The following is a 25968-nucleotide window of genomic DNA, read 5'->3' on the forward strand; positions in this document are numbered from 1 at the left end:
TGAAGAGGACATGGGTTCAAGCCCTGGTCCGGGAAGATCCCACATGCCGCAGAGCAACTAAGCCCCCGTGCCACAACTACTGAGCCTGTGCTCTAGAGCCTGCGAACCACAACTACTGAGTCCGTGCTCTAGAGCCTGCGAACCACAACTACTGAGTCCGCGTGCTACAACTACTGAAGCTGGCTTGCCTAGAGCCTGTGCTCCGCAACAAGAGAAGCCACCACAATGAGAAGCCCACGCAACACAACCAAGAGTAGCCCCCGCTCGCTGCAATTAGAGAAAGCCGTATGCAGCAACAAAGACCCAACACAGCGCCCCCCCCAAAAAAAAGATGATGATGTATGTAATCATCAAAGAAATATTGTTTGAGAAAACCATTTAAAATACATTATATCGGGCTTCCTTGGTGGCGCAGTGGTTGAGAGTCTGCCTGCTGATGCAGGGGACACGGGTTCGTGCCCCATTCCGGGAAGATCCCACATGCCGCGGAGCGGCTGGGCCTGTGAGCCATGGCCACTGAGCCTGCGCGTCCGGAGCCTGTGCTCCGCAACGGGAGAGGTCACAACAGTGGGAGGCTCGCGTACCGCCAAAAAAAAAAAGGTAAAATACATTATCTCAGTAACTATGTCCATTTTTGCATACCCCTTCTCAATCCTTGCCTACACATAGGTCTAGTTTATGGAGCGAAAAATCAGAGTACAAGCAGCTTTGAATTCTGGATGCTTTTATTTTCTAACAGGTAATTTTCCAAGTTACTCCAAAATCTTCCTATTTATCAGGTTTAATAGTTACAAAAATGGAGATCATGCTATCCACCCCCAGGCATGTCCGGGGCTCACAAGAGCACCCTCCCAACTCCATTAGGTCACCTTTGTCAGGGACATTCCGAAGTCTGGCATTTTTAAGTGGGAAAAGCCTACACATCTCCAAACAAGCAAGGCAAGCACAGGCTTCTCCAAAAGAGGAAGAGGACTTCCTTCTGTGGCCACGCTCCTTTCTCCTTCTCAGCATCTTCCGAATCACACCCACACTCCCCAGAGCACATTGGAAATCCTCCCTTCTCATAACATAAGCCCTTAGGCTGCAACTGCCTGTCTCCTTGACAACCTGGACAGAGGTCAGCTCCACCTCATATCTGTAGGGCCTTTGGGGGGGTAGCACCAAAATGCCTTAAGAAATGTTTGCTCCGGGAATGGCTGGATATAGGAATGAATAAACATGCAAAACTGCTGCCGCTTAGTCGATAAGAAATGCTAATATAAGTAAACTTTTTAGAATTAGGAAAGGAAGGGACAGACGGATTTCTAAACCCAGCAATATACCAGTCACAAGAGGAGCTGGAATTCAGCCCTGTCTTGTCATTCCCAACCCAATTAATGGGGTCCTCCAATATCACAAAGTAGGAGGCAAAAAAACTCTACAAGATGCTAAAAACAGAAGGAAGCTGGCTTTAACATCAACTGCCCCCAGACTCCGTTTTGACAGAAACTACCTTTGGTTCTCCAGCACCCAGCTTCTGACAGAAGCTCAGCAAATGTTCCTTCAAGGAAGAGACTGTTTCTGTGTGAACACTCTGGTGCTCCAAAATACTCTATTTAATGGGGAGAGCAGCTCAGAAGGCAGGGAGAATTCTGTGAGGTAATATACTTCTATCACCAACACGATGATGACTGTCTACTTCACATGCATTCTCATTATCCCCATTTAATAGATGTGAACATTGAGGCTCACAGGGGTTATGCCACCTGCCAATTCCACTAAGCCAGGCTCCAACCGGCACCTTCCAGTCCTCATCGCGTAATCCCAGCTGGAAAAGCAGCAGCTAAGTCAGTAGTGGCAACCACATGGAGGTCCAACACACCCTTTCTATGCCCTTTCATGTGCTGGGCTCTGCTCCAGATAGGGTGAGTCAGAAGCTGAGCAGGAAGTAGGGCACTGGTGCAGAGGAGAGTTACAGCGAGTGGCCAGGCATCAAACTGAATGCTGTTCCAAGGTACAGAACTCATCCCTCACCTAGGCGGTGGGGGGTCCTCCAATGAGCCCCAGGGGAGAAGTAGCAGAAGACCTGGGGTTTGTCTCGGGCCTTGGTTGTTGCCTGGAGTTAACACTTCCTGAACCAGAAATCCAGGGCCTGACAATTCCCTGCCCAGAACAACCCTTGGGAATTGGAGCTGCCCTGAGAAATTGTGGCCTGAGGAAGATATACCCTGAGCCTGACCACTGCCCAGGGATCAGATGCTTCCTTGCTGAAAGGAATTCTACGGAAAGCCAGCAACGATTGCTTCTCAGGTCTATATGCTGGGCCTGAGAAGGCAAACACCATCTGAAGTGGGGTTTGAAGTTATCTGGGCTGCATGAATCCAGGGAGGGAACAGGGCAGAATCCCATTGTCCTCCGTGACTCCCAGACTGGCTGAAAAGCCCAGAGCTCAGGCACCGGGTGCACAGGTCTAAGATACGGACCTGGAGCCCATAAGACATGGTTCCTGGCTTGACTCTGCTACTCATTCTCTGGCGAGTTAAGTAAGATGGAGACCGCAGTTCCTGCCTCCACCCCAGGGGCTGCTAGCACAGAGCGGTCTCGATACACATCAGTCTCTCTTCCCCTCGCCTTCAACCTCAGCTGCCCCAAACCCCTCATGTGGAATAGGAAGACACGTCTCCGAAACGAAAACGAGCTGGGGTCCGCAACCCAGGTGGTTGGGGACCAAAAAGTCACACACACCCGCATCCTTCCTAGGTCGGGGGAGGGAGCTTGGGGTTGTTTCCCCGAATGTTAAGAAATGCCCACCGGCAAATCTGAACCCCAAAAGGCTTGAACGACAAGAGTCTCCCAGGCTTTGGCCGCCCGCTCGCCGTGATTTGTAAAATCACTTTCCTTCTCCAGGGGTCGCCCCCCCCCGGGTAAAGCCCCTTCCAGCTGACACCGCCGTCCCACCCCCACCCCGCAATTAGGCGGGAGACAAAATGACATCATGCAGGGCTTGGCCCGGGTCCCAGGAGACCCGCCCGCCCCAGCTCCAAGGCCCAGGGAGCCTAGCGAGGGGCCCCCGAGAGCCCCCCGGCTTCGCGCGCACCCCCCGCGTCGGGCGACACAGGACACTGAGTTTCCTGAGGACCTCACCCCCGCCCGGCTCAGAAGGGCCACGGCGAGGGTGGGGGCAGAGGTCGGGGATGAGGGGAAGGTCGGGGAGGGGGGAAGGGCCCTTAGCCTCCCGGCTCCTCTCACCCGCGTGTCCGCCGAGACATCCCCCCGGCCCGGGCCGCGCCGCGCTCGCCCGCCCGCCGGCTGAGCCCGGAGCGGGAGCCGGGCCGGGGTCAGGGTGAGGGCTGCTCCGGCCGCTCCGGGCCCCGGGGCCGCGCTGCGAAGCGTCAGCGTGGCCGCAGGTCCCGCCGCTGCTCGCAGGGGCTGCGGTAGCCGCCGGCGCGCACAGAAGCACTTTTCTATCTCCCGCCAAGCGCGTCGGCGCCGCCCGGGCCTGCTGCGCGGGCTGACTGGCGTGCGCGGGGCGGGGCCAGCGGGCGGGGCGTGCGCGGGGGCGGGGCCGGAGAGCCGAAGAACACCGCACCTGCGCAGACCCCTGAAGCCCCAGGGCAGGGAGGGCGTGGGTGTGGCTCAGAACAGGCAGCCAGGTGACTGAGGCCTGGCTCGAGCCAAGAGTGATCGAGGCGGCCCTGGAGGAAAGACTGAGGAAAGGGAGTGAGCCGCAAGGATGGGAAAGTTAGGCCGGGGAAACCCTGTGCAAAAGGGCCAGCTCTAGTCCAAGCCTTTCCTGCGTCCCTACAGCCCCACCCCAAAGCGGCCCCCTCACCCCCACCTAGACCGGGTCTGTGCCTTGAAACCATCTCCCTGCTTCCTTTCCAGCCTCGAATTCAATGGCTCCAGCTCCTCAGCTTGACTGCTGGCAGCCAAAAGAGAGCCTCCTAGAATGCAAACCTGATCTTGACTCTCCAGAACTTAAAATCTAGGTCCTCTCCCTCAGGGTAAAATACTCTGTTATCACGTATTTATAGGATTCTGCCAGATCACCGCCCCACTCCCACCCCCTGCCGCCAGCCAAAGGGAACTCGCTAGCCTCCTGGCCTTTACTCGCCACCCGACTAGTTCCTGTTTATCCTTAGAGTCCATGGCCCACAAACTGCTTGTTGACTTCTGCGTCTCCCCATTTGAACTATGGGCTTGCTAAGGTCCAAGGGGCCCCTCAATTCACACCAGCATCCCCAGGGCCCAGAATTCAACTGTTGCACTGAATTCAGTTTACCACATGCTTAAACTCCTAGAGGCTTAGCAAGGATTTTCCATTTTAAGTTGCCATTTACCAAGTACCTCCTGAGTGTCATCCCACATCCAAGACAGGGTGCTGAAAGGGGGGTAAATGAATTATGAGACAGGAGCCTGGGGAGTTGGGCTTAAACCTCAGCCTCTTAGGTCCTGCTTATGCCTCAGACCCCTCTTCCAGAAACTTCTGGCCACCTGGGGACAGTCCAGCCCACTGCTGCAAACTTCACTTACCACAACAGAAGGAACTCTGACACCTTATTATACTTGCTAGAAGCTTCCACATCAATTAATTCAGAGCTTCCCCCACCCACTTCCCTCATGAAGTAATTCATGTGGACATCCCCTTTTCATTGCTAGGGCATAATATTTAAGAGTGTAGGCTCTGAAGCCAGACTTCTTAGGGTTTGATTCCTAGCTCCATAATTTACTAGTTATGTGATCATAGGCAAATTACTTCTCTGTGCCTCAGTTTTCTCATCTGTAAAAATGAGATTTATCAAAGACTTAGACAGCTTTTACTATGTGCCAGCCACTGTTCTGTATGCTTTATACATTTTAATTAATTTAATCCTCATAGCAACCCTATGAGGTAGTATTAGTATTCTCTTCTTTTGGCAGATGGGGACACTGAGACACAGGCCTCCCCCCAGGTCACACTGCTAGTAAATGGCAAAGAAGGGATTCAAGCCTGGGCTGTCTAGTTCCAGAGTATATGCTATTAATCACTACACTGGTACCTACTTTGTGGGATGGTTTTAGGATTGAATAAACTTATATATGTAAACCACTGAGAACAATCTCTGGTACATAATGAGCACTTATATTACTTTTTGTTGTTATTATTATAACTCTTCAGCTGCTCTCATGCTTTTCCTTTGAGGTCTAGGAAGCTGCTTTGCACACAGCACACTCTCTCACATGGATTATTAGTCCCATTTCAGGAGAGAAACAGGACCTGCCAGCTCAGGCAAGGTATTTGCCCAAGGCAAGAGACAGGGAGCAGCTGTCTCCAGTTGCTAGCAAGTTGACCAATACACTTATCGACTGAAAAAGAATGCACAAGCTAGAAGTTGAGAATTATGTTTTATTCAGCAGTATTACTGAGGACTTAGGCCTGGGATATAGCATCTCAGATAGCTGAGGGACTGTTCCGAAGAGGTAAGGGAGGAGCCAGGATATATGGTATTTTTTGCAATAACAAGAACCAAAAAACCCCAAGTAGTTGGAACATCAAAAGATTACTGCTAATTAAAGAAAACCAGGCATCTTAAGTTAATTAATTTAGCACTCTTCTATGTGTGGGAAGATGCAGGAGTCTGAGCTTATTGAAATTACTTGTTTGATACATACCTTAACTATCTAGGGCCAGTATCCTATTTTTCTCCATCCTGAATCCTCTCAGGGCGCACCATCAGGGGTGGCTGCAGTGGCTGCTGGCTTGATGGCCACAACATACTTTGTTTACTGAAGTGGCGGGTGATGTTCTTTGTCCATATCAGAGTCTAAGAAGCCTGGAGTCAGTGCTGCTTCGAGTCAGAGAGCAGGGAGGTCACCCTGGTACCAGATGGAATCTGGTTATCGGCACAAGTGCATCTTCTCCAGTTATCATCATGCCAACAGATACCCCTGCAGAGAAGACTCCAAGTGTCCTGGGTGCAGCCACAGCTGGGAGTGGTCCCTGGGCTCAGGACTGATAACATACAGACTGCGCTCTACCAGGAATCTTTTCCTGCACATGCCCTCCTTGGACAGGGAGGCTTCAGTCATTTGGTTATTCCACAGTTGGCCCCACCCCAGGTTCCAGACCCAGGGCCTGCCCCCGTCTTGGGAAGACAGCATCAAATCTATTAAATGCTCGGGATGCAGCATCAGCCTGGACACAAAACAAACACGACTGATGACAAATAAATAATAAGTAGGATCACGTGTCCCTCTGCCTGGCATCTTCCCCTCCACTTACTGAGCACCTCCCTTTTCACCCTTGTCCTCCCACCACCGTACTTCCTCTGCCCATAATTTTACTGCTCTCTCAACAGCAGACAGCCCCACATTCACATTTCAGCTTCAGATGTTGACCATAATGTTTGGCTCCTGGCAGGTACTCACAGAAGGGGTCTTACACATTTTTAATTGAACGAATGAAATGTTAAAGCTAACATTTGGGCTGGAGAGTTGTTAGGAAGGCACAAAACTGGGGGAACTTGGAATGCTAGAGTTTCGATTGTGTCTTATAAGGACCATCAAAAGAGATTTTGAAACAAAGAAATGTTTTTCAGATATTTCTGCCCAAGGAATTCCCTGGCGGTCCAGTGGTTAAGACTGCGCTCTCGGGCTTCCCTGGTGGCGCAGTGGTTGAGAATCTGCCTGCCAATGCAGGGGACACGGGTTCAAGCCCTGGTCTGGGAAGATCCCACATGCCGCGGAGCAACTAGGCCCGTGAGCCACAACTACTGAGCCTGCGCGTCTGGAGCCTGTGCCCCGCAACAAGAGAGGCCGCGATAGTGAGGCCCGCGCACTGCGATGAAGAGTGGCCCCCGCTTGCTGCAACTAGAGAAAGCCCTCGCACAAAAACGAAGACCCAACACAGCCAAAAATAAATAAATGAATGTATTATTTTTTTAAAAAAAGACTGCGCTCTCAATGCCGAGGGCTCAGGTTCAATCCCTGAAGGGAACTGAGATCCCACAAGGCACACCATGCGGCCGGAAAAAAAGAAAAACGTTTTTTTAAAAAAGATACTTCTGCCTCACCCCCAAGGGCATCAGTGTAGAGGACAGAGTCATGGCAGCAGGTAAGTGGCCAGAGGCATGAGAGGTCCAGGACCAGCAGTGGAAATGGGAAACTTTCAACAGGGTGGATCCCAGTGCAGGGAAGCAATTCAATTAACTGATTCAAGAAATCAGACCTCAACAGAGAAATTTCCTCGCCCACTTCTCAAAAGATTGAGATTTTATGAATAACTATTTGCAAAGCACCTATATTTGACTTCCAGCAAAGGACCTGCAAAATATTCAGGTCAGAAAATAATAGCTGGATTTTACTGGGTAAGACACCATGGGCCAGGCACCATACTAAGAGCTTTGCCTTCATTTTCCATTTAATGCTCATCACTATGAGAGGCAGGTATCAGTCAATAAGCTCCCCATTCTAAAGATAAGGACACTGAGGTACACAGGTGTTAAGTTGCCATGATCACACAGCTAGTATGCAGATGGCTTGAAGCAAAGCACCCATACTTTGAAATGTAAATTGAGAGTACAGTTTGTGAAAATATGTCGAAATGATTGAGGCTGGGCTGCACCAGGAGCTAGTCATGAGGAGACAATCCAACATCCATACTCTCTAGAACCTCACCAGCTAATAGGAGAGACAATGAGTAAACAGAAAATTAGATCTATCAGGGTGAAGATAAAGGCAGGGGCTGTGGGTATCAACCAAAGGGGTCACTGAACGCTCGTCAAAGTTGGGTGATTTAGGAATTTGCAAGGTGGCCAGAGGGAAAAGCCAGTGCATATCAAGGAAAGAAATATTAGGAAGTACTCAGCCTGCCCAGAGTTGAAGTCACATTTTTTTTTTACTTTAAAAAAAAATTTTTATTGGAGTAGTTTTTGCTGTACAGCAAAATGAATCAGTTATACATATATCCACTTTTTAGATTTCCTTCCCATTTAGGTCACCACAGAGGCACTGAGTAGAGTTGAGTTGAAGTCATTTTTAATTCTTCTCTCACATCATTTATCTGACCCATCTGCAAATCCTATTGGCTCTACCTTCACACTCTACCTTCAAAATATATCCAGTGGCAAAGCACACGAAAAGATGCTCAATACTATTTCATTTGGGAAATGCAAATTTAAAACCACAATGAGATTTACACACCTATTACAATCGCTGACTAAAAAGACTAATCACGTCAAATGTTGAAGATGGGGATTAATCAGACTTCTCAAATACTGCTGGTGGAATGTGAAAGTGTACAACCACTTTGGAAACAGCTCAGCAGTTTCTTAAAAACATATACACCTACCATATGACCCAGCTATATGGAGCCAAGAAAAATGAATACACATGTTCACACAGAGCCTTTTATATACTTTTATTTGTAATAGCCCCTAACTGGAAACACCCCAAATGTCCATCAACAGGTAACTGGATAAACAAATTATAGATATAAAACAAATATATCCACTCTGACAATAAAAAGGAATTACTTATACAATGTGAATCTCAAAATAATTATGCTGAAAGAAGACAAAGAGTACACACTGTGTGATTCCATTTACACACGACTCCAGAAATTGCAAACCAGTGACAGAACCAATCTAAAGTGACAATGGTTGTAGAGAAGGGATGACAAAGGGACACGAGGAAGTTCTGGGGGAGTGATGGATATGTTCCATTTGCATGACTCTAGGGGTCCCTCTTCAATCACTGGGAGAAGTGTGGGGTCACTGACCACAGAACAGAGCAATCAACCCTACGTGGGCTTGTCCAGACTCATGCCCGCCCCAGCTGTGTCCTCATTTATGCAATCGCAAAGGGTGAGAATTTGGTCTCTTAGAAACCTTCTGGGAATTCACTGGCGGTCCAGTGGTTAGGACCTGCACTTCCACTTCACGGGACACGGGTTCCATCCCTGGTCAATCGGGGTCTCTTGCATTCCTGATTGAGGGGGATGAGACTCCAAGAGAAGAGCCAGGATCCTGGACTGCTTTAATACACAACCACGTCCAGCCCACACCTCTGACTTCTTATCCTGGGCCTTCAGGGGCATCAGCTTTCACAAACACTTAGTTCTTCCTTTTGTAACATGGCCACTTGCAGTTCAGCAATCAAGCTGCAAGAAGTCGCGGATTAAGGAGTTAGGGCACAAATTCAGGGAGGGAACGAACGACGGACACCAAGGCCTAGTCCAGAGGCGGGTGGAAACCACCTGCACGGCCCAGCCCGGCCAGGCCCCGCCGCCGCACTTGAAGATAACATCACCCACCTCTGTGAAGATGGAGAGGGAAAATCAGGCCTTGGAGTCCACCTAGCAGTCTCTCGCCGCCCACAGTGACCAGGTACAAGAGACGTGACCTGTTTCGAGGGGTCCAACTAGTGAATAAAGGCCGAAGATCCGAGGCCGTCTGACCGCTGGGCCCGCGCACCCGCCCACAGCGGGCCCACTTCCAGGCGCGCGCTCCGGCCCAGGCTCCGCGCGAGGCATCGCGGGAGTCGCACCGCCTGACGTCACTATAGGGCGCGGGCTTGGGGGTCAGGTTGGAGCCCGGCTTCTGGGCGGTGGAGCTCCCGCAGACTTTCCCCGCGACGCGGTCTCGCCCGGTGACCCCGCCGGCCCCGCGCCCTCTGAGCCATACTCCCCGGGAGCCTGATCGTGAGAGGACGGGTGAAAGGCCCAGGGGAGGGGAGGGAGCAGGGCAGGTACGTCGCCGGCCTCCGACACTATGGCGGTCACGGCCCGGAGCCCGGTTGACCCCCTTCTACCTCAGGCCGTCCCAGACTCGCCGTGTGGCTCAACAAGCCCTGCACAAGCCCCTGACACTGCAAGTTTCCTTCACGCTGTATGTCACCGTCAGCAACTCTTACGAGGTTAATTTCTCTCTCGTATTGTGAGCTGCAGGAGCGCAACCCTAGGAGGAAACATTAGTGGGCTTCGTGTTAAAATTTGGTATAAGCAAGATTTATTACTCTTTTTAAAGAATATATTTCTTCCTGTCTCTTGAAGGCAGCGGAAGAACTTAATAACATTGGTTGCAGAAAGAGGAACTGAATGGCTTAAGAGGGTGAAATTCTCTTTCAACATCCTTTGGCGCCGTGCTTACGTATTACCTAAAATTTTTTAAATCAAAAAAATTTAAATTTCCTTAAGGCATACGTAGCGCTCTAGGACCTTTTACGGGAGAGTTTGAAAACCTCTCATATATGATTTTATGAATAAGAAGTAACTTAGCAAAAGCCACACAGTGGATCTGCGATACTCCAAGTTTTCCTCCGTGCTCTTGGGGGAGGAGAGACCGTCATTATGTTATCACCTCTTCGTTTGTGTTTTTTTAAGATTTATTTACTTATTATTTATTTTTGGCTGCATAGGGTCTTAGTTTTGGCACACCGGCTCTTCGTTGCGGCCCGCAGGCTTCTCTCTAGTTGGGAAGTGCGGGTTTTCTCTCTAGTTGTGGCGTGCAGGCTCCAGAGAGCATGGGCTCTGTAATTTGTGGCACGCGGGCTCTCTAGTTGAGGTGTGAGAGCTCAGTAGTTATGGCCCGTGGGTTTAGTTGCCCTGTGGCATGTGGAATCTTAGTTCCCCAGGCCAGGGATCGAACTGGCGTTCCCTGCGTTGCAAGGTGGATTCTCTACTACTGGGCCACCAGGGAAGTCCCTCCTCTTCGTTTTTTTAAAAAATAAATAAATTTATTTATTTATTTATTTATCCATCTTTACTTGTGGCTGTGTTGGGTCTTCATTGCTGACCGCGGGCTTTCTCTAGTTGCGGCAAGCGGGGGCTTCTTATTGTTGTGGCTTCTCTTGTTGCGGAGCACGACGGGCTCTAGGCATGCAGGCTTCAGTACTTGTGGCACATGGGCTCAGTAATTGTGGCTTGCAGGCTCTAGAGCTCAGGCTCAGTAGTTGTGGCGCACGGGCTTAGTTGCTCCACGTCATGTGGGATCTTCCCGGGCCAGGGATCAAACCCGTGTCCTTTGCATTGGCAGAAGGATTCTTAACCACTGCACCACTAGGGAAGCCCCCTCCTCTTCGTTTTGATACCAACATTTATCTGATGAGAGATTTTTTTGAGTTCAACAAAGTCTCCAACAGTTTTTTTTTTTCCGCTGCTACCTGCTAGGACTGGTACTATCACTTTATTGTTGTTTTGTGTGTATGTGTGTGGTTTTTTTTTAAAGAGTGAAGTTGAAACGCTTGTTCGAGTCAGTTAACTTTTTCATCTCTAGCTTATGTGCCAGAAAAAGTATGTGCACATAGGTGAACAGCATCTGGGATAAAGGGCTCATGTTTGAATTTAAAAACAGCCCTGGGGCTTCCCTGGTGGTGTAGTGGTTGGGAGTCTGCCTGCCGATGCAGGGGACGCGGGTTCGTGCCCCAGTCTGGGAGGATTCCGCGTGCCGCGGAGCGTCTGGGCCCGTGGGCCATGGCCGCTGGGCCTGCGCGTCCGGAGGCTGTGCTCTGCAACGGGAGAGGCCACAGCAATGAGAGGCCTGCGTGCCGCAAAAAAACAAAACAAAAAAAAAAAAAAAAAAAAAAAACAAAAAAAACCACAGCCCTGCTCGTTATCTTAACCAATTGTTTAGACTTAACTTCACTAATAGTGGACCAATCTGACATTATACATAGCATCACCTATAAGATATTCTTGCCAAAAATGTTTAATTCAAAGCTAGCCTTTTATGTCTAACTTCCAGTATGCAGAAAATAAAGGGGATAAAGAGACAAGTTTAGACATCAGATAAATCTAGAATGTGGGACACCTAATTTAGTCTCTTCAAAAAGTCAATGTCATTTTTAAAAAAAAGGAAAGAAAAAGGAACAAAAGAAAGAGGTAGGGAGACTGTATTGGATTTAAAGAAACTAAAGAGACAAATCCAATATGTGAAACTTGACTGGATCCTGGCTTGAAGAAACATCTATAAAACATTTTGGGGACAGTTGGGAGACATCTGAATAAATATTAAATATTAGATATGATAATGGTGTATTGTAGTTATACAATGATGTATATTAAGGGATAAAGTATTATAATGTCTGAAATTTAATTTCAGATATTCGGTAAGAAAAATTATACACACATAAAGTATATATGGCAATATGTTAACTTTTGAAAGTAGGTGGTGGGTACTGGTGTTTATTGTACTCTTCTTACCACTTTTCTGTATGTTTCAAGTTTTTCATAAGAAGTTGGGGAAAAACATACATCCTTGCCACAAGTCACCCATAGACGAAGGGGAAAAGGCAGTTGACGCATGGCAGGACAGGCCTTGCTTCCTCCAAGGAACCTTCTCGAGTCAGGACTGTGGGGGGAGAAGCTCCAGGTTAGCAGGCAGGCAGTGCTCCTCTGGATCTAGGTTTCCCTAGTCCTCTGTGTCCCAGTTGGAAAGTGAAGTTGGATTAGATTCAGATCCAAAAAGTTCCTTCTAAAATTTAGGTATGGGACTTCTCTGGTGGCGCAGTGGTTAAGAATCCGCCTGCCAATGCAGGGGACACCGATTTGAGCCCTGGTCCGGGAAGATGCTACATGCCGCGGAGCAACTAAGCCTGCGCGCCACAGCTACTGAGCCCGCGCGCCACAACTACTGAGCCCACGCACCTAGAGCCCGTGTTTTGCAACGAGAAACCACTGCAATGAGAAGCCCGTGTACCACAACAAAGAGCAGCCTCCGCTCGCCGCAACGAAAAGCCCACGCACGGCAATGAAGACCCAACGCAGCCAAAAATAAATAAGTAAATTTATAAAAAGATAAAAAAATTGTAGGTATGAACACATAGATACAAAGAACAGAGTAGTGGTTACCGGAGGGGAAGAGGCAGGGGGAGGGTTAAATGGATCAAAGGGATCAACTGTGTGGTGACAGATGGAAACTAAATTTTTGCTGGTGAGCACACTGTAAGAAATAGAGTAGAAATGTAATGTACACATGAAACATAACAATGTTATACACCAATGTTACCTCAATAAAAAATAAAATTGTAGTTATCTATTGCTGCATAACAGTTTACTCCAAATTAATGGCTTAAAACTGCCATTTTATTATGTTGCTAGATTCTGTGGGTCAGGAATTCAGGAAGGTCAGAGCAGGGACAGCTTGTCTCTCAGAAAACTAGGGGTGACTTCATGTTTGGAGTCCTCTTCAGTCACGTGTTTAGCAGGTGACGCTCGTATAGGTTGGGACCTCTGGCTGTTGGCCAGAACATCTATACATGGCATATCCACGTAGCCTATCCAGGTGGCCGCAGACTTGTACAGAGGCTCCGAGTGCCCCAAGTGAACCAGGCAGAAGCTGTACAGCCTTTTATGACCTAGCCTCAGAAGTCAGTGTCAGTAACGTAGTGCCAGATTGAAAGGGAGGGAACAGAGACCTCACCTCTCAATGGCAGGAGAACCAAAACCACAGTGTTAAGAGAAGAGCACATGGGATGGGAGGTAATTGTTGAGCACATTTTTGGGATGTATTCCAAATACATTTCCATGACACTCCCTGCTGTTCCACAGCTGCTTATTCTCAGCTGGCCCCCAGGTTCTGCCCTTTGAGCAAAGTGGCCTCCCCCATCCCTAACACTGTGTTCTGGCTTGGCTATTCTGAATAAGCCTTGCACTAGGGCTTCAGTGTGAGAGAATGGAAGCCTACAGAGCCTTAACATGAATAAATCATTTGAAATTCAGGATGTGACTTGAGCCTTTCTCCTCAAGGTTTTAAATTTCCAAAAATGTATAAAATAGATAATAAGAACCTACTATATAGCACACGGAACTCTACTGAATGTTCTGTGTGACCTAAATGGGAAGGAAATCTAAAAAAGAGGAGATATATGTATACGTATAACTATTCACTTGGCTGTATAGCAGAAACTAACACAACACTGTAAAGCAACTATACTCCAATAAAAATTTTTAAAAATGAATTTCCAAACATGTTAATTCCTCGACAGACTATTTTCCTGGCTTCAATTATCAACTCCATGTGAACAACTCAGATCTTGAGACTGGACACCTTTCCTAAGCCTCAGGTATTTCTAGCTATTTACTGGTTATTACCACTTGAACGAATTGCCATTGTCTCAACTGGTTCTTATGCTCTGAAACAGCTCACCCTTCAGAATCCCCATCTTCCAAAAACTCCACCACTGTCCCAGGCAATCAGGCTCAAAATCTTGCCAACCTGACCTCTAACGCCCAGACCAAATCTATTTCAGAATGCCACCTTTCCTACAACAGCATCTTAAATCCGCGCTCTCGTTACTTCCTCTTGGAGTTATATGACACTCCCCCTAACAGCCTTCCTTCCAAAGTTCTATCTTTACAGAACCCACCAGCTAAGCTACTCCCATTGCACCATATCCCTTACACTGGCAGTGGTTCTGCAACCTTCTGTCTGGTTTTCAGGCTTTCCCCAAAGCTGGTTCCCAGTGTATCCAGTACATTTGCACAATGCACAAATGCTGTGCATTTCCAAATCAACTGCTCCATTCAAGCAGGTACAGTCTCTCCCATTGTCCTTGGGACAGATGATCACGTTTGTGCCCTGCATTATAACCTAAAACGATGACAGAACTGAGCGGTTCAGGAGCTCAGAGGAGAGGGACAAGGTGTGGGTGAAGGCAACAGCCTCCACATGGTTGTGCCTGTGTGCAGCTGGGAGATGAAGGAGTGAGTGAACTATGTAAGGAAGATACCTATCAACTGTTTTACCTTTTTCATTAGGTACAGTGGGGCAAACAGACTGTGGGTTAAGTTTGTTTTCTATCCTTCTGAGCTAGTCCAAAAGCTGTACAGTATTCATAAGCTTGAGAGTTATTTATGCTTCTGATAAAACAGACTCAAATCTAGAACTGGAGTCGAAAGAAAAGACTTCAATGAAAGACTGATGCATAAATTATAAAAGTACAGATTCAAACAGATTTAATTTAAAAAATGGAACATATCTTACAGAAGTTAGAAATGTTATCCCTCTCTGGGCACTATGAAGATGCACAGACCTTCCACAGCTCATAGAAGAAAGACTGTATAGACAATTTTGATAAAGAATTGAGGGGCAATTCAAAAAGAGTTTATAAAGAGAGAATCAGGAGGCAGAAAATGCTTGAAGAGGCTTGGTCCTCTTCAGAAATTGTTCTGGAATGCCGTTTCACTTGGATCAATATCATGTTCCTAGATGAGGGAATAAGACATAGAATTTTAGAATTTCAGTTCAAAACCTGAAATGTGAACTCTTTGTTGTTTTGGACTTTGATTAGAGATTCTAAATCATCATTAATTGGAACACATAGGTAATCTCTGGGCTTTAAGGCTAAGTCCAGCCCAAGGATTAAGTTTTCACGACCAGGACAGGGTTTGACCACGGCCCACCACCCACCATGATGAGTGGGGAGCAAATACATTTGAAGGTACTGATGCAGACACCACACCAGACTTCTTACCTTGGCCTTAGGGGCCTGACCCTGCCTCGCCACCAAGGTAAGTACTGTTGGGAATCTACCTGGCCCCCATCCCACATTTCAGTGCTGAGCCAAGTATACCAATACCTTGCCTCTGAGTTGCTTTCCTGGTACCAATCTCAGAGCACTCTAATTGCCCAGATGTTCCTGTCTCGCTCACTGCACGTAGCTCAGGCAGACAGCAACGACTGCATTCACTGCCACAGCCCTGACATCTAGCACCAAGCTGGCACATATGACGCGTATATTATAGTATGAGTACACAGCAGAGCCAGCCCCACAGGAATATATATATATATTTTGGCCATGCCACATGGCATGCAGGATCTTAGTTCCCCGCCGAGGGAATGAATCTGTGCCCCCTGCAGTGGAAGTGTGGAGTCTTAACCACTGGACCACCAAGGAAATCCCAGGATTATATTATTAAGACAAATTCTAAGCATTAGAATTGCTGGGTCAAAGGTATACATATATATATTTAGGGCTTCTGAACGATATTATAAAAAATATCTCCATAAAAGTGGAACCGGCTTATTCTCTCATCAGTAGTATATAAATGAATGCCCATTTACCAATCTTGGTTGGACATTTAATTTTAGAAATCCTGTCCAGGGATAGGCAAGATGAAGGCCAGGCGTAATTTTTAAGTTCTTGGTCCTCAGCCCTGGGCGAGATGATTTCTAACATAAGGTGCTGACCTCATGTCCTGCTGTTCCATCCTTGGTTCAGTTATCTCCAGCCACACAGGCATTTCTGCTGTCCCTCAAACACGCCAGGCAGAGCCCAGCCTCAGGGACTCTGCACAGGTCTTCTCTCTGCCTGGGACACTTGTCCCCCAGCTATCTCCATGGCCAACTACTCCCTCAACACCTTCAAGTCTCTGCTCCCATGTCAGCTTTGTCGTGTGGCCTATCCTGACCACCCTATTTAATACCACAACATTCAGCACGCTGATCCCTCTGACCCTGCTCTACTTTTTTTTTTTTTTGTGGTACGTGGGCCTCTCACTGTTGTGGCCTCTCCCGCTGCGGAAAACAGGCTCCGGACACGCAGGCTCAGCGGCCATGGCTCACGGGTCCAGCTGCTCCAGGGCATGTGGGATCTTCCCGGACCGGGGCACGAACCCGTGTCCCCTGCATCAGCAGGCGGACTCTCAACCACTGCGCCACCAGGGAAGCCCTGCTCTACTTTTTAATAGTACTTATCATCTCCTAGCATCCTATGTGATTTACTTATATATTATGTTTATTGTTTACTGTCTCCTTCAGCTAGATATACGTCCCATAAGTGCAGGGAACATCGTCTGTTTTGTTCACCTAGTAGATAGTGAAATGCCTGCAGAATGAATGAATGAATGGCATGGAACATGAGAAGTCCAGTTTATGGATGATATCACCACTGGAAGGACTCTCACTTGAGTGGGCCTTCTGGGTTCTGTACCTGGTTCAATTTCTTGAATTCCACCACTTGGAAGAAGATGTGCTCGAGGATATGTTTGGCATCTTGCTGGTCCTTTGGTAGTTTATTGGTGACTCCAAGGATGTCACCACACTTCCTGATGTAGAATTCCAGGTCTTCTTCAGTACCTAAGCACAGTTGGGGCAGTTAGATTCACCCTTGACTCTGCCCTTCCCCAAGTACAGACTTACTGTGGTTTGGGTATCCCTGTCAGGTTCCTACATCTCTCAAGATCACTCACCTCTCCCTTGGGTAATGTGATCAAAGGACTTAAACAGTGACAAACTAACTGTAGAGATATCTGATGTGCTGTTTTTGTAAATTAGGACAAAAGTGTGACACTCCTAATTAGAATAAAGCTAGCCAGGTTCTGGCTGGCTATTACCAGATCTGGCATTCCTACATTACAAAGAACAGGAGCAACCAGCGGGAATCAAATTACCATTCTGATTACCTCAAGGATCATTATGTGAAGGACATATGGGTATTTTATTTTATTTATTTTATTTTAAAAAAGTTTTTTGGCCGCATCATGCAGCTTGCAGGATCTCAGTTCCCTGACCAGGGATAGAACCCGCGCCCCCAGCAGTGGAAGCGTGCGGTCTTAACCACTTTATTGCCAGGGAAGTCCCAGGGGTATTTTATTTTATTATTATTTTTGTGTGTGTGATATGTGGGCCTCTCACTGCTGTGGCCTCTCCCGCTGTGGAGCACCGGCTCCGGACGCGCAGGCTCAGTGCCCATGGGTCACGGGCCCAGCTGCTCCGCGGCACGTGGGATCCTCCCAGACTGGGGCATGAACCCGTGTCCCCTGCATCGGCAGGCGGACTCTCAACCACTGCGCCACCAGGGAAGCCCCCCCAGGGGTATTTTAAATAGCATTTACTACAGCAATATTAGGAAATAAAAGAAAGAAAAAATCATCCATAATTCTCTGTGTAACCATCCCCAGCCCTGTATCAAGGATGGACAGCCATTACTGCCCTACTTATACTACACTGTAATTTCTTTTCTTCCCCTCTGATTTGCATTTTTTTTTTTTTTTTTTTGCGGTACGCGGGCCTCTCACTGTTGTGGCCTCTCCCATTGCGGAGCACAGGTTCCGGACGCGCAGGCTCAACGGCCATGGCTCACGGGGCCAGCCGCTCCGCGGCATGTGGGATCTTCCCGGACCGGGGCACGAACCCGTGTCCCCTGCATCGGCAGGCGGATTCTCAACCACTGCGCCACCAGAGAAGCCCTGATTTGCATTTTTAAAGTTATGATAGAAATGATCTCTCACTCTAGCTCTACCCCCACCAATACCACCAATTACCTAGGGTAATTACCGCCATGTATGCCTACAAGTCTACATATGTGTAAAAAAAACGGGATCAAACTATAATAGTTCTGTAAGTTGCCGTCATCATTTAACGATGTAATGTGGACATTCCATGTCAAAGCTTATGCTCCACATCTTTCTTTTTTTTTTTTTTTTTTTTTTTTTTTTTTGTGGTATGTGGGCCTCTCACTGCCGTGGCCTCTCCCGTTGCGGAGCACAGGCTCCGGACGCGCAGGCTCAGCGGCCATGGCTCACGGGCCCAGCTGCTCCGCGGCATGTGGGATCTTCCCGGACCGGGGCACGAACCCGCGTCCCCTGCATCGGCAGGCGGATTCTCAACCACTGCGCCACCAGGGAAGCCCCACATCTTTCTTTTAACAGATGTATAATATTCTACTTTGTCTCATATTTTTTTTAACCAATTCTCCTACTGATGGACTATTAGACTGTTGTCTATTTTTTGAATGCTACAATTAATATTTCTATATCTTTTCTGTTATTCATTTCTACTAGGATTTCTGCAGGATAAACCGCTAGAAACAGAAACACAGGGTCAAACGGTCTGATCCTTCACAGGTCTATTATTCCCACTAGACTAATTACTAGGTCTTGCTAATTTCTGATTGCCTAGCACCTACCACAGTGCCTGGCACGGAACAGAGATGCAGTAAAGGTGTCTGACATTGAACTATTTTCATTTTTGCACATTCCTTTCTGGTCTTCGAGCACATATAGATGTTCACATAGTTGGGATCCTACTCTAAGTACAGTTTTATATCTTGCTTTCTTCATTTAGGAATCTCAGTGTCACCCCCTGGCCTTTGTAACCCTCTTTTATAATGACTACATATTGTCCCACTGATTGAATGTGGTGCAGTTTACTACCATTTCCCTGTGAGTGAACACTAAGGCTATTCCCAATTGTATTTTATTTTTTAATAAGTAATGTCGTAGTCATCTGTGTACCTTCATTTATCTCCCTAGGTTAGATTCCCAGGAGTGGGGTCACTGCCTCAATTTTCTGCCTCTGAGTCCATGTGTGCAGGCCTACCTGCTGTGCTGGAGAAGGGCATGTCAGGGGGAGCATGGGACCGAGAGTCAGGAGCACCACTCACCCTGCAGCTGTGCGGCCCGGAGCCTCATTTCCTCACCCACGGGTCAGGGTGGGCACACTTGACTCTCTTTAGAATCCCTTCCAATTTGAAGTCTCTGTAATTCTCTTGGCCCTGACTGAATTTTTTTATTCAATGGCTCCTGTGACCAATGGCCTAGATTTGCTAAGAGGCAGCCAGAGTCACAATTCATCCTGGGGTCACCCAACAGGTCAGAACTAAAGACACACAGGAAGTAAAGCTGAGACCCTGGCCTCTGCTTGGCACCATGCTCTAGCTCACTGAGCTAACTGACCCCCTAGGGAAACAAGCCACATCATTCCCATGAAATAAACAAAAATTGTGCTTTTATACTTCCATTCATATTCTGTTCTCCCTAAACAAACTCTAAGCTTTCTTTTACAGCAAATCTCAGAAATTCACAATTTAATAAAACTCACAAAAGAAAACAAACAAGAATTTGACCACACTCACACTTATTGGTGATCTGAGCAAGCCGGGCCTTCTCAGAGGAGAAAGTCTCATCTAAGTCAAACAGCTCCAGTGGAGGGGGTGATAATTCCCTGAAACTAGGAGGGAAAACCTAAAAGGCAATAAGGTCTTTCATGAAAGAGTACATCCAAAGCCATAACTGACGGTGATGAGACATAAGGAAAATGAGACGACAAACCGCCCAGCACCCATCACCTCCTTCCGCCCTAACCCATGAGACCACAGCGAGCAAGATGGCGGCCCAGTGCAAGCAACCCAGCAGAACCAGCTCCAAGCACACGGCCAAAGTCGCCAAGCTGATGTACCAGCGCCCATTAACTCATGCAGGGACACACAGCTTGGGGCTCATCCAGCTTATTTGTGTTTTGTGCAAATTTGTGTTGAACATCTGATTGCATGAGTTGTTTCTCATCTGATGATGAGTTCTTCAGGGACAGAAATCGGGGAAACAGACGTAGATTAATGTAGGAAGTGCTGAACTTATAGCCAGAATTCGCAGGTATGTAGCAGTGGTGTGCTGATAAATGTTGAGCTATCACTCAAAACAAGAGGCCTGATCTGTAGCATTTGTCATTTCCTGTTTTGTAAACACTTCCACTGTGGCCGATTTTCAGGTTACCAAGGTGAAGTCAACTGGCTCATAACATTCCAGAATGTGGTGGGATAAGACAATTTTGAAGGCAAGTGGAGCTCACGCTGGACTGGAATGTTGAAAAATAACCTATAGACACAGGACTGTCCCCTGGGCTCTTAGAACTGTGCTGTGAATCTGAGTGCCTGTTGCCTGGAGAGCTCAAAGCTTTCTAGCTCAAAGCTCTTCCTCCTTTTCAGCCAGGTATTCTCATATATGCCCTGAAAGCCCACAAGATAGAAAACGTTTAACAGCCAGAGAGGTCCACACCCGTGATTCCTCAGTTGGGAACTACACCAAAGGGAAGTCCCTGTAGAAGACTAACAGGTTTGGTCTCTATGCATGTTTCGAGCCTGAGAAACATGACCCCATGAGGAGGCCAGCCCCACACGAGGCCAGCTGGTAAGGGAGGGGCAAACAGCGGGGCTCTGCGGAAGGATGCCCCCAACACACCCACTCACTGCTGGCTGAAGGGCTGGCAGCGGCGTCTCAAACTGAGGCTGGATGAGCTGGAGAGGTTCACGTTTCACGTGTAGCTGTTCGTGAGCCCTGTGTTAAGAAGAAGATAAAAGAGCAGGAATCAAGATGAGACACTGCTGCAAAGCACGTCTAATTGGTCTCACGGTGCTCGTCTCCAACGATCAGGAGGCCCAGCACTTTGGCAAAAAAAATAAAAATCACACAAAATGTATTGTTACATGTAATGTAATGATCCTTTCAGGAATCTTCTCTACTGCAACAGACAGCGTGACTGTATTGAGAACTGAAAGGGAAAGTTCATTCAAGTTTCCTATCGGGCTTCTCCTAAATAGGCTTTTAATTTTTACCCACTGGACACTGTGAATCTTGTAACTCACTGTGTTTCCTTATTTGTTTTCACCATCAAGAGACAGGAGGAGTCAAATCTGACGTCTGCTTCTAGTGACTGAACAGATCCACAGGATATGCACTTCTGTGTGCTCATTCACTCCACAAACATCTACTGAACACCTACTGTGTACCAGACAGTTTTATCTGCCAGGAGTACAGCAGCAGGGGAAAAAAGAGACCAAGGCAGGCCCTCTCTAGCGGAAGAGAGACACACAATAAACAAAAGCCAAGATGCCAGGGATTAATAAGCATTAGAAAGAAAAGCATATCAGGAGAGAGAGACAGAGACAGGGAAGGGGCAGGGAGTGGGGCTTTGCCAGAGCAGCCCTGAGTCAGGGGAGGGGCAGGTCAGGCAGTCTCCCTCAGAGGCATCCCAGGCAGAGGCCAGAGCAAGGAGAAGCGGGAAAGGGGAGCGAGACATTTTCACGGAACAGCAGGGCATCCAGAGCAGCTGTGGCGGAGTGAGAACGGCACGAAGGAGTTAATGGAGTCAAGGGCTGACCTTCCCCCATGGTCGTTTTTTTATTGCGGCTACCTCTTTGCCTCCGTTCTCCCAAGTCTTAATTTGACCTTTTGCATCGGGGTATAGATTGTACAAGCTCTGTGACCTCCTCTGGTAATGAGGCAAATTAAAATATACTCACTCACCCAACTTAAATTGTGTGCTCGGCCGGGGGGGGGGGGGGGGCTTCCCTGATGGCGCAGTGGTTGAGAATCCACCTGCCGATGCAGGGGACACGGGTTCGTGCCCCGGTCCGGGAAGATCCCACATGCCGCGAAGCGGCTAGGCCCATGAGCCATGGCCGCTGGGCCTGCGCGTCCGGAGCCTGTGCTCCGCAACGGGAGAGGCCACAACAGTGAGAGGCCCGTGTAATGCAAAAAAAAAAAAAAAATTGTGTGCTCATTTGTGGCCTTTCAAAATTCATCTAAGCAAGCAAATGCCAAGGGGTGTGGACAAAGTTCACGACCGTTTCTCTGTAGGGGTGCTTTCAGAAAGGAGACAGGTCTATGACCGCAGAAAGACGGCTAGCTGAGCTTATGCCGTCACCACCTCCACTAGTCCCAGATGCTTGGGGAGCGTCTTTCTAGCAATGAGCAGATGATCCCCACGGGGAGAAGAGAAATAACTTTTCTTGAGCATCTACCACATGCCACGTGCTGTGCCTGACCCTGTGCGAGGCACTTATTTAATGTAATCCTCAAAGCAGCCCTGGACGGTGGGCGTAGTCTCTTACAGAAGAGGAGACAGAGGTACAGAGTTGAAGCAGCTCCCCAAGGTCATGTGCTTAGGAAGCAACAAAGGCAAGATGAGAACTCAGACCTGGCTAATCCCTGCCAACCAGAAGCCCCGCGACTCAGTCTACCCAGATGGCAGAATTAGAGGCAGTTCTAAGCTAAAGGTCCTAGTAGCCACACACAAAGAACCCTGATGCCGAGTCCTGGCCTTGGTCATTCTAGCCACGATATTCTGTTTTCTGTCCCCAGGTAGAGCTGACTGTGCTGAAGCCCTGTGCAAGTAATAAAATAAATTCCATTAAGTCTTCCCTTTCTCCACTCGGCTCACCACCTGCCCAAATCTTCCTCCTACTAGTAGCCAACATGTACTTAATGGGGGTGGGGAATGGGTGGAGAAGGTGATCTTAAAAGCAAAAGCAAAACCTAATTCAGAAAGATGAGCAATATGGGAAAAGGGGAAGAAAAAAATGCCATCGCTATACACAAATCTGTGAAATGGGGCTGCTCTATATTCCAGAATACTCTGGCCTGACCTTTGGTGGTGCATTTTCACCGCCCATGTCTCACTCTCCGTCCCACCATGAACTCTGAGGGCAGGGACGCCACACTCTTTGTCTCTACCTCACACCCCCACAGGCATCAATAAAGACTGGCTGGAAAAATGAAGTCACTTCAGAGCAGTACCCTACAGCTGACGTAAATATTTAATGACGAATGCAATTTTTACTCAAAAAGAGAAACTGCATTCAAAAGTTGTTACATGTGAATAAAAATACCTAAGAGCTCCACACAGAAACTTGTAAACCAGTAACTCCTGCTCTTTGCTGTGGTATGAAAGACAAATACAATTAAAGGAGCCGTCCAAGCCTCTGAAACATCCACCACCTGACTCTGCCGACACTAAAACAGCAGACGGTTCCAATTAATCTCTCATTCAACACTGAAGAACGGTCGTGATGGCCTGGTCCACCTGCATCAGGAGAGAAGCAAGTCAAAACAGCAGAAGCCGGCTGGACTGGAAGCAGCCAGTGGAGCAGCCTGATGGAACTTCTGTTATTCTAAGAAAAGCCCTGAGTTATAAGGAGAACATCGGAGCTCAAAACCAAGCAAACGAAGAGCCAAATGTGCAGCCAGGATTTACAACCTGGCTGTCACCTGCAGGCTGCAGGTGGTGAGGGGGTGACAGAGATGCCCTGGCAGCTCTGGGGGTGTCAGTGGTGTTCTCTTTTTTAGAGACTCTCTAACTTCCTACAGTAATAAATCTCCAGATAATTTCTTCCCAGGTTCAGGGTTAAGATTGGCTGGATTCAAATTCAGGTGCAACTCACTTATCTTCTCTGTGCCTCAGTGTTCTCATATGTAAAACAGGGATAATAACTATTATGATTCTTACATGACAAAGCAACGTACATAAAAAAATTAACATGGTACTTGTTAGGCTAAATGCAGTTCAAATGACAACTAGTAATGAACTTCCTTGCCTGGACATACCCTGCCTTTGCTCAGAAAGCAACCTCCCTGCAGAATGTTCTCTCCCAACACCCCAAACCATCTCCTGAAATCCTCTCACCCCTTAAAGTGCACCAACCATCAGAGGGCCAAGCAGACACAAGTCACCCAGAAATGTTTTTTGAAATCCTCAATGCCTGGCTAAAACGGCCCCTCTTTCTTAAAGCCTTCCCTGCTCACCCCAGTCAGAATCGAATTCTCTTTCCTCATTATGCCATGGCCTCCAGTTTTACATTTCACATTTAGCATTAGATTAACCTTGCATCACAGCTTTTATCTGTCTCCTCCATAAAACCATACACTTTAGGTACGGGGCTCAGCACAGTCAGAGCTCTATGAGTGCTTGATGATCTTGAACATAAGTACAGGGCCAGGACGTTAGACAATCGTCTGTTGCTGTGCCTTCAGACTTTGGTTTATCCAGATGCAGATCCTGTGCCAGGCCAGAGCTGCTCAAAAGTGTTAGTCCCTGCCCTGCCCCTGTTGTTAGGGATGCAGAACAGCACCAACAAAGCCGGCATGAAACAGAGTCAAGGACTGGCCTGAAAGACACTCAGGCCTGGCTTGAGATCCCTGGTCCCACCGTGGGAGAAGCCTTTCCCTCTCTAAACCTCAGTTTCCTCAGCTGGAAGTGAGGCAGGTAACTCAGAGGACCACTGAAAGTATTAAATGAAGGCACAGTGTGGCGTGCTTACCGGGTGACTGCCCACCTTGGTTTACTGAGGGGCGTCTCTGGGACGTGGGACTCTCTGTGCTCAGACCAGGAATGTCCTGGGCAAACCGGAACAAGGTGGTTTCTCTAAATGTCCAATACAGAGCCTGGAACACAGCAGGAACTGACAACTGCTGGCAGTTTCCTCTGCTAACAAGCCCCACCCCAAACTCCCAGCTGTCTCGGCCAACCTCGTCACAGGTCCGAGAACACGTTCTGCACGCCGCGCTTGCCGTGCCCCTGACTCCCGGCCCCAGGCTAGTGTTTTCAAACCGAACACTTGATGGAGTGCAGGGCAGCTGAGAGAGCCGAGGTACTGACTTGATGACCTTGGGGAGGGAAGTGGTATCCAGCTGGTAAATGGACAGGTCGAAGAGGGTGGTGAAGTCCCGAGGGTTCTCATCGCCCTCCTGGAGACACACTCGCAGCCGCTCGGACAGGATGGCCGTGTCGGGGAGCATCATGTAGTCGGAAATCTGAAAGCCACAAGAGGGTTCCTTTCAGCACAGCAGGGGCAAGAATTTACTCTGCCTGGTCTCCAGCGCCTCAGGCCAAAATCTGCAATATTTCTACTCTCTTGCTAAGACATCTCACTGTCCGTGATCACTGGCAACTAAAGCTTAAATAAGCCACTCTCGGTGGAAAGAAGGACAAAGGTCACCTGGGTAATCCCCAGCGCTGACAAAACCCAGCTCTGCAATGATTCATGCTGCTCCACACACAGCTGAATATGGCTGGAGAAGAGCGCACAACGCTGCTGACTGGTCTCCTTTTCATTACACACTGATCTTGAGGGCTCAGCCATCAATTAAATTCTCAAGTTCATTCCCTTTTCCCATTCTTGTAGGCAACACTTTCCTTCTGTCACTTCAACCATCTGATATGATTTTCTATCTCTTAATTTTAGCTGATGACCTTCTACATCAGTGAGAAAACAGACACAATCATAAAAGAAAGTCCACAAGCTCCCATTTCAACATCTCTCCTCTCTCCACCCACTAGCATCTGGCCATATACTCTGCTTTCTCTCCTGTCCTGTGTACGAACCACCTGTGACCCCAACACAGACAACCCCTCCTTGGACACTAGACCCCAGCCCTTCTCACCTAGCCGAGGACATGCCTGCAGCACTGCTGAGAACCCTTAATGATGATATGTGCTGTCTGTTGGTAACAGTAAA

At 48.1% G+C, this 25968-nt stretch overlaps 2 protein-coding genes across 8 annotated transcripts in view; both read right to left on the bottom strand.

The window, feature by feature from the left end:
- MYBL2 (MYB proto-oncogene like 2) overlaps positions 1 to 10045 on the bottom strand; it is a 36547-nt gene extending 26502 nt beyond the window's left edge. Inside the window, exons 1-2 of one of the 2 annotated variants that reach the window (XR_010836568.1) lie at positions 9272 to 10045; positions 8363 to 9118 (exon numbers count right to left, since the gene is read on the bottom strand). The gene's annotated coding sequence lies outside the window, so the exon portion shown is untranslated. Of the gene's footprint in view, positions 1 to 8362; positions 9119 to 9271 lie in introns of those variants that run through there. The other variant, XM_067013385.1, reaches the window with a different exon arrangement.
- A 2060-nt stretch (positions 10046 to 12105) lies between these two features.
- IFT52 (intraflagellar transport 52) overlaps positions 12106 to 25968 on the bottom strand; it is a 36675-nt gene continuing 22812 nt past the window's right edge. For 5 of the 6 annotated variants that reach the window (XM_059037817.2, XM_059037818.2, XM_059037819.2 and 2 more), the window contains 5 exons: positions 25110 to 25264; positions 20923 to 21010; positions 19813 to 19921; positions 16888 to 17033; positions 14886 to 15160 (listed from right to left, as the gene is read on the bottom strand). In XM_059037817.2, coding sequence (XP_058893800.1) covers positions 15113 to 15160; positions 16888 to 17033; positions 19813 to 19921; positions 20923 to 21010; positions 25110 to 25264 — 546 coding nt within the window. In that variant the 3' untranslated portion in view covers positions 14886 to 15112. Of the gene's footprint in view, positions 12306 to 14885; positions 15161 to 16887; positions 17034 to 19812; positions 19922 to 20922; positions 21011 to 25109; positions 25265 to 25968 lie in introns of those variants that run through there. The other variant, XM_067013386.1, reaches the window with a different exon arrangement.

Source organism: Kogia breviceps, chromosome 14 (assembly GCF_026419965.1).
Source record: "Kogia breviceps isolate mKogBre1 chromosome 14, mKogBre1 haplotype 1, whole genome shotgun sequence".
NCBI lineage: Eukaryota > Metazoa > Chordata > Mammalia > Artiodactyla > Physeteridae > Kogia > Kogia breviceps.